The sequence below is a fragment of the Opisthorchis viverrini genome (genome assembly GCF_000715545.1).
Source record: "Opisthorchis viverrini unplaced genomic scaffold opera_v5_35, whole genome shotgun sequence".
NCBI lineage: Eukaryota > Metazoa > Platyhelminthes > Trematoda > Opisthorchiida > Opisthorchiidae > Opisthorchis > Opisthorchis viverrini.
This window is the reverse complement of record NW_008751691.1, coordinates 1174626-1187900: the sequence shown is the minus strand read 5'-3', so window position 1 is coordinate 1187900 and position 13275 is coordinate 1174626. Positions and strand designations below refer to the sequence as shown.

The 13275-nt window shown below is 43.8% G+C and overlaps 1 protein-coding gene across 1 annotated transcript in view; it reads left to right on the top strand.

Annotated features, from left to right (window-relative positions):
- T265_02739 (hypothetical protein) overlaps positions 1 to 12587 on the top strand; it is a gene marked incomplete at both ends in the record, with an annotated part of 33818 nt that extends 21231 nt beyond the window's left edge. Inside the window, 5 exons of the mRNA XM_009167054.1 lie at positions 91 to 165; positions 4870 to 4974; positions 6875 to 6956; positions 11380 to 11567; positions 12317 to 12587. Coding sequence (XP_009165318.1) covers positions 91 to 165; positions 4870 to 4974; positions 6875 to 6956; positions 11380 to 11567; positions 12317 to 12367 — 501 coding nt within the window. The remainder of the gene's footprint in view (positions 1 to 90; positions 166 to 4869; positions 4975 to 6874; positions 6957 to 11379; positions 11568 to 12316) is intronic.
- Positions 12588 to 13275: the final 688 nt, after the last annotated feature.

The window sequence follows — 13275 nt, the reverse complement described above, 5'->3', positions numbered from 1 at the left end:
CAGGCATGATGATGGGCGTTTGCTTATTCTGTTTGTATGCAGGTGTTTCTTTTCAGACTAAGCAGCATATGTATCTTCATTTTTCCCCAGTATGCTGCCATCATAACGGTAATCGCTGTTGCAATGTTGGTCATGATCATCCTATACTTCGTAAAGCAGGATGTGGTAAGTCACGAAGCCGTCAGGCTACTTTTTCCGTTCAAACGTCTTTTAGGCATGCTTGAAATCAGTAGGCTGATTTCGACAATTCCATTCACTTGAAAGTCAATTTGGTTTTTACTGCAGAATCAAATGAATCTCTCGTTTATGATATTCTTCAACAGAATATGGTTCACCACGGCTGCTTTGTGTTTCAGTTGGTACGATATTCGAGATATCGCAGTATATTTTCATAAAAGAAACTAGTCACAACGTTGCTGAAAACTCTTTGACAGCCCACGTCCAATTTGGGTTCAAGTAGAACGTCAGGTTGACGGAAACTCGGAGACTTCGCCTACCTGATGAGCCTCCAACAAGGGCGAAACCGGTCGTTTGCTGTCGAAGAGTTTTCAACAACCCTGTGACTATTGTTTCACATCTATGTAGCATGGATGAACCAGCATGTTATGTAATTAAAACGCAAATAAAAGGAAAAAACCGTAACGAATTAGCCAGAGTATCTCTAAAAATGAGGACAAATCTTTGAGCAAACTGGAAGAACAGCAAATACGGAGAAGACCCTTCAGAAACGGTCACTTTGGAAGCAACTCGCAAATGGCCACTCGAGAGAGAGAGAGAGGTGTCTTGTGCACGATATTTTAAGACAATACCAAATCGGATTTAGCTCGACACAAAATCAACAATCAGTGATTAGTAATAGTGTGAGGAGATTTTTTCATTTCAAATTGAGTTTTCGTCCTGTCAGTGAGACCAATCTAGGCTGGAAAGCTGAGAAACATCGCACAGCCGTTTCATTTCTTTTGTGAATCATCGGCCGTTCGAATCTCACGGAACTTGCAGAGTTCTAGACCCGTGACCTTTTGGTGATTGGTTGAACATTGAATGTGCGGTACGAACGGCTGATTAGTTCTCATTGTGGTTAGTCTCACGGGAGAGAAATCTCATTGGGCCTTTGTCCTAGGAATTCAGAGTTATCATTCTCATTTTGTGTAACGAACTGGTCACGTTTGATTTGTGCTCCCTTCAAACGAGCACCCTGTGGAGAATTTTCACAAACCTCCGCTGAGCCACCTAGCTGTGATCTAATCCATCCGGTGCGGAAGAACCTGTACGCATGCATCTGTTGGCTAAAGGTTGCAACTGTATGTGAAAGCATTCTTAATTTCATGTATGATATGCAGTCATGCGTAGAAGTCACATGCACGCATTACGCGTGACTGCTAACTCAAGCCAGTCACTCTGTTCCACTGTGTACTTAGGTGCGCTTGCTTAAAATGGACCCAACAGATTAGTTAGTTCACAGTGAAGGTAGCCGACAATCAGATACTACCGACCCGGTTCCCAAACACTAGGGAAATTACCTTGTTGGTTGTTGGATGAGTAACTCATTCAACTCCTCGACTGGTGATGAAACGTTTGCAATCCAACTGCCATGCTCGTGGAACAGACCAACAACCAAGTAGTAACTATATTCCGCAACACCGCCAAGTGGCCCTATTCACTGACCTAGCGACATCGAAGGTCACACCACGATTAATACTCGCAATATGACTAACCGGGTTTTAGATGAATTACAACAAAATCCCCACCACCTGTGGAACTGCGCTTGTTTGGATACACGAATAGGAGCCAACCCGCCATCCCCCATGCTCAATCATCCTCGACAGTTCGACAGGAAAAAACATGGTGTTCATCCATTTTCACTTTGTCACCCAGTCTTTATCACAAAGCAGAATTTTGAATTCAAATGAATCAGCTTTGCTGTTTTGAACAGCTCTTGATGTACCACAATATGATCATTTACTATAAAAAAAAGTGTGCACATCAGAATGTAGCCAGTAGAGGGACTGCCAGTTTTGATCTCGAGGACGTTGAATAACATCATAAGCTTACACATGATGCCAGTCAACCTTACTACTCAGCGGAACAGCTGACAACACACTAGTTCGCATGTGAAACCTATTTCAACTCGACTTCAAAAGGGACTGATGTAAATATAATCTACAAAAGTTCTCCAGGTGACCAAAACACGTGGGAAAAATTACCCATTAAGGGTCACTGTCGTCTGTGGCACCACCTGACTATGTCGTACTGTAAAAGCGGGTCAACCGGTCAGTTGAACTTGGAGAGTTACGGAGTTATCCTTCGAGCCAACAGTCTCAGTTCACACCACCCAGCTGTGAGAGCCGGTTTGCCCGCTCAGATGTGTCCAACGTACGGTCGAACAGCACTACTCGGCTTGGATACCGGAAGTTCAAATTTCACTGGCTAGTCCACGAGCTCGAATAAGGATGCAACTCGGGCCAGTACTCTGATTAGTACTCTCAACTAAACAGAATGGCGATGCCCGGGCAGTAGAACTTTGAATAGTACGATATGGAAGCAATCTTGATCTCTCATGAATACCCTGGTAAACCCATTGATTTCAGAGTTGATCAATATTGTTAGAAAAGTGCGACTTTTAGACCCACGTCACAATCCTTAGTTAGCGGCATCTGAAATTCCCGGTCACAAGCAATCCACGTTCTGGAACTAACATCAACCAACATACAGCTCTTATGTAACCCTACACATTTCGCCGTTGAGCCTAATTTCAACTAGAAGTCTCATTAGAGCGTAACAAAATTTCTCGGTGCACAAACCACATGATTAGTACTTGCCTGAGCATGACTGACTGTGTCCTCAGATGTACCTCACCATTTCAGGCGACTAAACCCGTCCCAACTCTCTCGTACTACTTACCGCGTGTCCCAATAAGCATCTGGTCACCAGCCCATGGTATGTAAATCGATTAAAAGTCACAAAAAAGTGAAAAAAACACGTGACAGCTAATTTTTGTGTTCACTGCTAGAAAGAAGGAAGAAGTCACTGAGTGTAAGGAAAAACCATGCGGCTACCATATTTCTGTACTTTTGGGCTCGCTGGAGAGCAGCTGGACATAAACTCAAATAGCAAACCGTTAGAAGTAAAAGTCGAGCGAACTTTGTGCTTTATTTGAGGACTTGCTAGGTCCTAGGAGGACCTGTATACTTTAAAAAGTGAGTTTCTTGTATTTTCTACGGGTTACATAACGGTCGGCTATCACATAAATACGTGTAAACCCATAATGCCAATACTGCAGAGCACAGTTTGATCCAGTGACTTAGAGGCCCCCGGTGACTGTGGGGTATGATAAAGCGATGCCGGACAAGAAGGTTGGGGTGACGAGAGCAGTATGCTTTCCTCGATTGTGGAAGTACTCACTGATATCCGCGCACTATCCTTTTGTCACCCTGTACAATGCTCAGTTCACACGTATCATCGATTACCGCACTGGTTGCTTGTGAGTTAACTATCGACAGAGCCGAGGGAATCACTTGAAAGATGGGCGGAGATCATCACATAGAGTTTATTAGCTTGAAGTTATTCACCACACTTGTGCTTGCAGAGCTCCGGTAAAACGCCCTACTCGCGTACCATAGGTTCGACCTTCAGCCACCAGCACCGTCGTTAGTCAAATCATTGGAAAGCCTAACTACTTCATTCGGGCGTGAAAACGTTAGCCTGCTTAGGTATGACAGTTCACCTGCAATCAGCGTGAATCAGTAAAATCTTCTCCCAGCATGTTGGACATCCTGAGTTCGAGCCTCAGTAAAGACCCGCATCATTGCTAGTGGTTGATCAGATGGCAGCTGATCTGCTGGCCAAGCTTGGCAATTGGCTTGCAAACGTTTCGTCCCTAGTCTAGGAGACATCGTCAGTGCTCAGTTGAGTGGGTACTTCCTCCGTGCCTAGCTGCGACAGGATATTATGTACCTTCAAAAGCTACAAGTAGGCACGGAGGAAGCACCCACTCAACTGAGCACTGACGATGTCTCCTCGACTGAAGACCAAACGTTTGCGAGCCAATTGCCAAGCTCGGCAAACAGATCAAGTGCCATCTGATCAACTACCAGTAAACTCACCCGAGCTATCTATTTGACCCGCATCATTGACGACTCTAAATAGGAGTGCAGCAATTTTCCATTTTGGTGCGAAAAAAAGGAAAGTCTTACCCGAACAGGAGGAAAACCGTTCAGACGAGACGAGTATAATTCACAAGTTTAAAAAATATCGCCTAGGACTAATTTGAAATGATCCCATGTCATGTTGCCATGTCCAGAGCGGTGCACACACTTTATACCAGAGCCTGTACAAATCGGTTTTCCAGGCCATGTCGTCGAACCACCTTCCCGAAACAGTACGGCGTCTTGACTTAGAGGGCGCAGACAAAGCAGTAGTGACAGGCACACCTGTCAAAACTTCCTGATCTCCCATAAATATGTGATCAAACATAAGTGTTTTCCACTAATCGTCAGGCAATTCTAGGCCGAAAACCTACTGGCTTTTCACATATATTTCCTATATCTACGAGGGTTATCATGTGCTTTTACCGTCTGATACACATGAACTTGCTATTTTAGGCGAACTTCTGATCGCTAGCTGTGTGTTCGCCTGTATCTTGCAGAAACCCGTGACTGCAAGATCCCCAGATCGAATCTGATCCCAAGCTTTCGTAGGTAGGCTTTAGAAAGTTCGAATTATATCAACCTCTTTTTTCTCTATTCGGGGTGCATGAGAGAGCGTGCACTCATTGACATGCACATATTAGCCAAAAAGTGTGTGAGGATTTTCGTGTGAACCTTGTAACTTATTTGGCTCATTCTTCCCTAAAATCGCTTTCTTTTGCAGTTTGGCGAATATGCGGTGAAACTATTCAGCATGAGCGTGGCAAATTACACATCGATCGAGGCGAATGACGTCCACAGCCTCGTAATTGGTTTTCTGCAACCTTATGTAAGTCATTTCTCATTGTTTACTACAAACCAGCATGACATTCCGTATGCATTCGACAGAATGAGAGCTACTCAAGTCCCGCTTTACTATACAGATCGAAGTTTGTCAATCGGGCTACTTAAGCATTTTTCCAGGACAACGTCAAGTTACTAGAAATTTCGAGCTATTAAACGTCAGTTACCAGCTACCATATTGCAAGGTGGTACCATAGGTCCTTTAAATGAAACTCCTTAATGCATGTGGGGGTTTTGCGGAAGGCGTATTGTTCAGTTCCACACCACTCTCGTTTTGAACAGCTGTCCTCCTGTCCTGGCGCAACTATGCATGTGAATCCACACCAAAGGGAGGAAGCACTGGACATGAGTTTCTCTCTTGTTGGAGCTCATCGGTAGTGCATATCCAATGGCCATGTCCGGGTTCGAACTCCGGACACCTGACATGCGAGGCGAACGTGTTACAACTGCTCCACTAGCGCATGTTGGACGCATCTGAATTCTCACGTCTGAACGGGTGAACGTGATCGCACTTGAGCGATGTGATTAGTGTGCCGAACACATCATCGATACGACGACCCAGTAACTATCCTGGTTGTGATGGTTGGATATGCATTGTTGATGAGCTCTAACAAGAGCGAAACTCAAGTCCCCTCCCCTTTGGTGTGGATTCACACGAATAATTGCGCCAGGGCAGGGGGACGACTGTTCAAAACAAGGGTGATGTGGAAAATAAATTCCTCAACATAGCTTGGGCGCCAGACTGAGAACTTGCCGGTTTACAAGAAGGTATCCCACCACCCAAATTGGGTTATTTGGTCCTATGCTTTCGACTGTCGTCCAGCGACCCACAATGGTTCCCCTACCCAACTCGTTATTGTCACATACAGTGGCGCAAACCTCATCTATTTCCATCGAAATGACCACTGACTTCTTAACCGGTTTGATATCTATTGAGCACGGTAACAAGGTGATGGTTCCTAGGGGTTTCTTATCTGGTAAACTGTTTTATCATCTACCTACTTTTGACTACATAGTAGTGTGATGTTTGTGCAAGTATCTGTAATGAATTCAGGAGGTACTATCTAGCTGTTTTAATAAGCCAAACCAACAAAAATGCACGTCCCATCCCCCGGAAAAATGGCTTTTTCCAAAGAAATATCCAATAACCATTTGTCTGCCTTCCGTGCACAACGCTTTTATCCGACCTCCCGAAGCGTAGTCGAATAGCAAACTCCAAACTCACAAGCGATGGGACATTGGGCTGCCAGTTGAGTTGGTCATCACAGATGAGTTAGAAAACACAGTAGCGTCCGTAATCTATCTTTAAGGCAAAAATCGTCCAAGGTATTCGTTTTTATCTCCTTTGCCGCAATCTGACTCAGTAGCGACATCTCGCTACGACGTCGTTCGCACTTAATAAACTAATGACGAGGAGAAAGGTACCGTTAGGGTATCCTTTGCACACGCTTGGAACAGCAGCTTTATAAGGAGATTTGGGCGTAATATAAAAGGAAGGAGGCAATTTTTTACGGTCTCATGAATGTGGGAACATTTTTAGCCGTAACCATAGCATCTGGTGGTTCTGAAAGCCGATGATCCCAAACGTCCACCTGGAATTTTCATTCAGACACGGAAACTCCTTCAACCTGTGGGTCTTTAGACCCTAATGCTTCGGACTGACGTAGAATTTCCGAGTTCTTGAGAAATACAAAACAAGCTCTATTGAAAACGTCCTCTCCTTAGCACTGTGGAAAAATCTGAGTTCAAATTTCATGGAGACAGAAGCCTGATAGATTTAAATGTCGAAAATTTGCCATAGAAAAAAAGTGAAATCACCCTATTTTTGTGTATTTTCGTTTTCATCTCCCCAGTTCAGACGCTTATTTGTCTTTTCCCTTCTGCAGCTCGGTTGTTGTGGGGTGGATTCCCCGACCGAATTTTCTCAAATGGCAAAGAAGGATGTCTATGGCGAGAGGGAGTACACCGGTTAGTTTTTTTTGAAGACTAACAATGGATGCGAGTGTGGAATTCAGATGACCAATTTCGTCTCGAGACCACGTGTTCGAACAGCAGTAGAAGCACACACACACAAAGCCGGACAATACTGCTTGAGCACACTTTCGGTCGTTTCTTACAGTGAATTCCAGCATACAGTTTGAAATACAGATTGGAATGAAGGAATTACAAACTAAGAGGCAGGACCAAATACACCAGCAGAAGAACACGGGTGACAGCCCTTGGGGAATAGATAATAACTTCAAGGGGAGGAAACCCCTGTAGGAATCGCTATTAAGCACACTCTACAAACTGGCTGTCATCGTAAGCAGAAAAGTACCGATATGAGGTGTATTGCTCTATTTTCCGAAAATAGTACACATAGCATGGTGGAATTGGAAGTCAGGGGATGAAGACCCATGGCCTGGTGGCTCAATCATGCCGTTCAGTCTGAGTTATCCCAATGTGGTTGAGTAGTACTCAAGCGTCGGTCACGAATTCAAAATGTTCACTGAAAGGCATTCCTCACTGCTTCATAAAACGATGTGCCTTTTGTGAATAAAAAATGGCTTACCTGAGCACCTGTACTCAAACAGCAGGGAATAGACACCAAAGTCGATCGAAAGTGTGTCGCGGTGCCGCACAAATCGGAGAAGCTGAAGAAGCATGTTTTACCTCAGTTAAAGTGCACTACCTTGCCCGTTGATAAAGCAGTTCTACTTATTCTCAGTCTAACGACAAAATAGCGGTATAGACGGTAGTTGATTGAAGCCTGTCCGAGTCCTGAACATGGGGGAATAAAGTCAACAAAGTGCGGGTAACATGTGAGGGGGATTGTTGTTTTTGGTTCAGTAAAAATTTTATCCCGTCAGCGAGGCCAGTCTATGCTGAAAAGCCAAGAAGCACTAGTTAGCTGCTTCATCATCAAGAATGCACATCTCATGAACGTCAGACGGTTTTGAAGCTACGACCTTCTAGCAAGTGGTTGAACACTTAACAGTTTGGCCACGAGCGGCTGATTAGCATTGTAATTAGCTTCATCTGGTCACGAAACAGTACTAGGGTGTCACAGGAAAGCGCCACCCAAATCTGCATGGAGGTTGTACTGATTTTCGTGTTATAATTGGCCTTCAATTTTCGCCTTATTACTCGGAAGATGATTGGGCATAAAACCACCATTCAATGGCCTCAAATGAGTGGTCGGTAGACTTTGGTATCTGCATCAGCGAGAATGCGTGTCGCGTATTACCGTGTGATGCTTCCGTACATGCACAGTTCAACGACAGCTGAAAGTAAGTCGACTTTCAAATTTAGCACCGTAAACATCATGGTAAACCGCATCTCTTGACTACTGGGGGCCTCTTAGCTGCTTCCTACAGACAGCCCAACTGTCGTCAATGACTCAATGGCCATTGAATTCAATTCAACACGGGCCAAGGGCTACCCAAATTTTAAGTGGTCACGTGATATTGGCCAGGTCCTTCGGTTCACACAAAGCGTTACACCATGTACACTCACTTACGTGAAAAAGCACTCATATGATTGGCTTGCTCGAATACATGAATGATGACCCAGTGACTACCTTGCTTACGTCTATCGACCGACCTATTCGTCAGGACTTCCCAACAAGGTAGCGCCACAAACACATGAAACCTACTTTTTGGACTAGTTGTAGGGCTTTGTGGGATCCGTAAAATCCGTGTGCATATCACTCTGAACAATCCTATACGTGTTCTGGTGCAGTTATTTCAAAAAGTCCACACCAAAAGGCGGAAACACTGGACTAGTGTTTCGCTGTTAACAGAACTCATCAGTAGTGCATATCCCGTGTAGAGACTGGAACTCCAAGGCGTTTGACATTCGAAGCGAGTAGCTAATTCATCAGCACACGCTCGAAGCACCTGAAGGATCACTTCTGTGTGGGCTTCAGTTTTCACGATTCAGCGATATTTGCTCGACGCCTTGAACGACAAAATAGTGACCGGGTTTGACGAAACTCGAGTCCAATGCTTTCCATCTTTATTGTGACCTCACCAGACAGGAGAATCGTTCGATCTGTGATTTGTGATCTTGAATTATACAAATTCCACGACCAGCGACAACTAAACCATCACTTGTACTAGTTGCGACTTGCGATCTAGGTCAACTCATCCTTGTCCCATCAGCCATGTGTTAAGAAAAAACTTGGCGTCGTTAGTCTTGTGCCTACACTGGCTAAACAGAATGTACTTTAAAAGGAACATGAGCTACACATCAATAACCAAATTATCGCACTGACTGAACTTAATCGTCCGACGCTTTCATGATTTGCTAGTGCAAAGCTAGTAGTATTATTAAAAAGAATAGATTAGTCAGCTACAATACCCTTCCGGTGCCTAGCTGTCATGCTACCCGAAGGAAGCACGAGGGCTGGGATACTGCTAGGGGAAGTCGCGAGGCAGAGGTCGGGTTCCAACCACGGAACTTCCGGTCAATAAAGTCGCACTCTAACCACTTGAGCCATCTCGCTCCCGCTAGTAATATTGCTCTGCGGTGTATCCGTCAATTCGACGTTCAGCTTACTCGACTTCTTAAGCCCGTGTGTCCTGTGTAATACGGATCCCAAATTCTGATACGGGTTTTCAAATTCTGTTTTTGATATGACTGGGACCGGGCAATGAATACATTTTATTGCGCCGTTACTCTGCAACTTCTCTGGGTTGCAGAACGGTATGAAAACGTTGTTTACACCATAGAATTAACAAACGAATCCAACTTAGAGAAGGACCTGTGAAGACATCGAGGATGGAGTGTATTTGTTCTATTTCTCTTGAATCGATTATCATGTAACCTTTAAATCAAATTTTGGACTCATCTCGCAAAGCTGATTAGAACTGTCCCTCAAAATTCGTTTATATTCATTCACTTTGAACTACGTTTCTGGTGTTTGAAAACATAACTGCAACGGTTCCCTTGACCAACCAACTCGAAGTTGCACTCCCCAAAGTGAAACCCCATTGTTATCCATAAAGGGCCTTTTTAACTAAAAGGATGCTGAGCTATACACGAGAAAACAATTCCCTGCAGTGGGCAGTTTGAGGTAATTTGTGTTCGGAGTAATCTAAACAACTGAATATTTGGTGTGACAGTATTTGTTAATTATCGACATCTTGTCAATGGGCACGTGACATAGTTTCAAACGAAAACGGAATTCTGATGAAGGGACTTTAGAAAGTTGTTATTTTGGCGAAAATGATTTTTAGTTGTGGGTGTCTGCGGGGTCTATAGAATGCACGCTCACATCATCCTCGTTTGATACATCTCTTGGCGCAATCATTCCGATGAGTCTTGGGAAAACATTGCATTCGAGTTTCGCTCTTATTAGAGCTCATCAGCTGTGCATATCCAATGGCCGTGCCGGGATTTGAACACCGGATATCTGACATGCTTGTAACCACTATGCCACCAACGCACGTTGGACGCATCTGGGTTTCGCGGGATAGGTATTTTTTTGTTTATAATCATGCGGGATAGGTATTTTTTGTTCATAGTCACGGTCGTCGTTCGATGAATCGGACACACCAATCACACCGCTCAAGTGTGAACACGTTCGCCTGTTCAGACGTGATAATTCATATGCGTCCAACGTGCGTTGGTGGAGTAGTGGTTACACGCTCACCACGCATGTCAGATGTCCGGGGTTCAAATCCCAGCACGGGCATTGGATACACACTTCTGATTAATTGAACATGGACCAACTTAACCGCGGTGGAGACAGCCAAAGATGAACCGCTTAATCGAAATTCACTTGAAATTAGTTCAAAATCATCCGAACAACTCTCGGTCGTATTAGCAGGACGAATAAGGACAAATAACCGGATTTGTATACCGCTCCCACATCCAGTTTGTCTGTCCTATGACACCTGAATGAACACAACTGCCGGTCAAGGAATGCAGTGTTCAACAGATGAAGCGTAGCCACGCACAGACAGCCAATGGTATGGGATCCCTTCCTCCTGTACGCATGTAATACAGGCTCTACATAAGGATCAAATCACACCGTCTGAATTATTCTCCATCCCTTAGACTATAGTAATCAACTGCTGAAGTGAAACAAAGGCGAACATTCATGTGTTTCGTTGTTCATTAAAAGCGCGTACCACTTAACTGAGAGATGATCACTGAAATATAACAAGCACGAGTTATTGACGGCTACCTTTCTTCAACGTTAGATCGTCGGAAAGTGAGTCACATACACAGCTTACATTAGTGCCCGACAGGAAATTCTGCACAGCACGTATTGTAATGCCTTGAAACCACACCAACGTTTTGACAACAGTTAAATACAGACCTTCTCTTCTACCCAATATCACGCTCCCCGGTAATCCGTGATTTATCCTACTGTTTATTTACCAAACTGTTCTGATTCAAACAGGTCTAAAATATCCAATTCCCTGCTGCAAAATGACCGACAAATTCCAACTGATCGATCCCAATTGTCCGAACGACTTCACTGACAAAAATAGCAACATCGGGACAGGATGTCATAAGCCAATAAAGGACAAGGTAGTTGAGGTCATGAACAAGGCGATGTTCGCTCTGATTGGAACGATGGTTTTCTTGGTAAGCTGCCACCTTTCATAGGCACACAGTTTTTGAAAAGAAAATTGAACATTCTCACTAGTCTTATTGAGCTCCCATGGATATTCGTTGACCATTACACAATTGTAAACGACCACCAGCTCCACAAGTCCCGCAATAAACTTCACCTTTCATCAGACGCGGGACGGATCTTCGATGTTACCACAAACTACTCACATACTTCAGCAGTAGTATACGGCATTACACTCAAAAACAACTTACTGAGTACACTCGCCATTCCAGCGATTCGTATTACGTATAAGAATCGAAAGAAGTAATTCGGTAAGAATCGCCGTTTATAGGCCTGGTAGCGTGTGGATTGGCTACCCGAACTTCGTTCAGAAGTGGCAAACACAGAAAGGGTGTATTAACAAACCGAACAAAGAGCGCTTTTGGTTGAAATACAATTTGTTGAACGTAAAGATGCAACAAGAATCAGATAATTATTCTCACAGTCACCTGTCATTCAGAAGTGGCAAACACAAAAAGGGTGTATTAACAAACCGAACAAATAGCGCTTCTGGGTGAAATACAATTTGTTGAACGTAAAGATGTAACAAGAATCGGATAATTATTCTCACAGTCACTTGTACCAACTAGTAATCATAACCTTTGATAAGTCAGGGTTGAAAAAATCGATCTCACCATCATCGATCAATGGATTATTGCCTTGAAAAGTCAAAAAGCCTGATTTTCTTCCTCCACTTGTTATTTTCCTGCCGTATTTACAGCTTCTTCTCGTGATATTTACTGGAATCACCATTTTCATGGACTGTTTATAACCGGAGAAATGGAATGGAGCACAATGCGGTGATTATTCCTATATTTTTCCGTTACCAAAGAGCCGACATTATGACTATACTTTTTCTTATATTGGTTTCTCCTCCAAAACAGATTTGAGATGCGTTTCATGTTTTCACCGACTCAGGGAACCATTCGGAAAATGTTAAACTTATAATATCGACAGTGTTTATGCAAGAAAGTCATAAAAATGTATTTGCCTACTTATAAATCCTTGTGGTTTATTTACTTATTTATTTATTTATTTTTTGAGGTGAAGCATGCGTTCAGGGAAATTTGTCGAAAACTTGTCTCACAGAACGGACTCCAAAGGAACATATGTGTTTCAATCGGTAACGAGTGTGTTACACGTTCGATCACAAGACTTACCTGGGTAATAAATAAAAAGTTTGGAGGTGAATGAAGCCAATCTGAGAAGTCGAGGAACGATGTACAGCTGTTTCATCCTTATTGGGAATCTACCGCGTTCCATGAAACTCTGGAGAGCCTCGAGCCTACGACTTCCCTGGGTATTAATCTGAACACGTGACCGTTCGGTCACGAGGCGCCGGTACGATACAGAGTATAGCGTCACTCATATTACAATCCACGCCATGTTGAGTGAGGTCGTCTCAGAGAGGAGATTCATTTTCATACGATACGAATCGCGGGTTGAATACACTCTTGACTTGCTTGGGGTGTTGATGATCCCCATCAAGGATGAAACAGTTGCACAGTGCTTCCCGGTTACCCAATATGGAATGGCTTCACTTTAACGAGGAAATCTCCAATAAAGTTTCCAGTTCCCCCTGACTAGCAACGTTTGATGCTGGTTATGTTTGGTTGACCCCCCAGTTCGAGGCTATTCAATCCACATCACACATTTGAACCTTGCGTAGCGCCATCATGA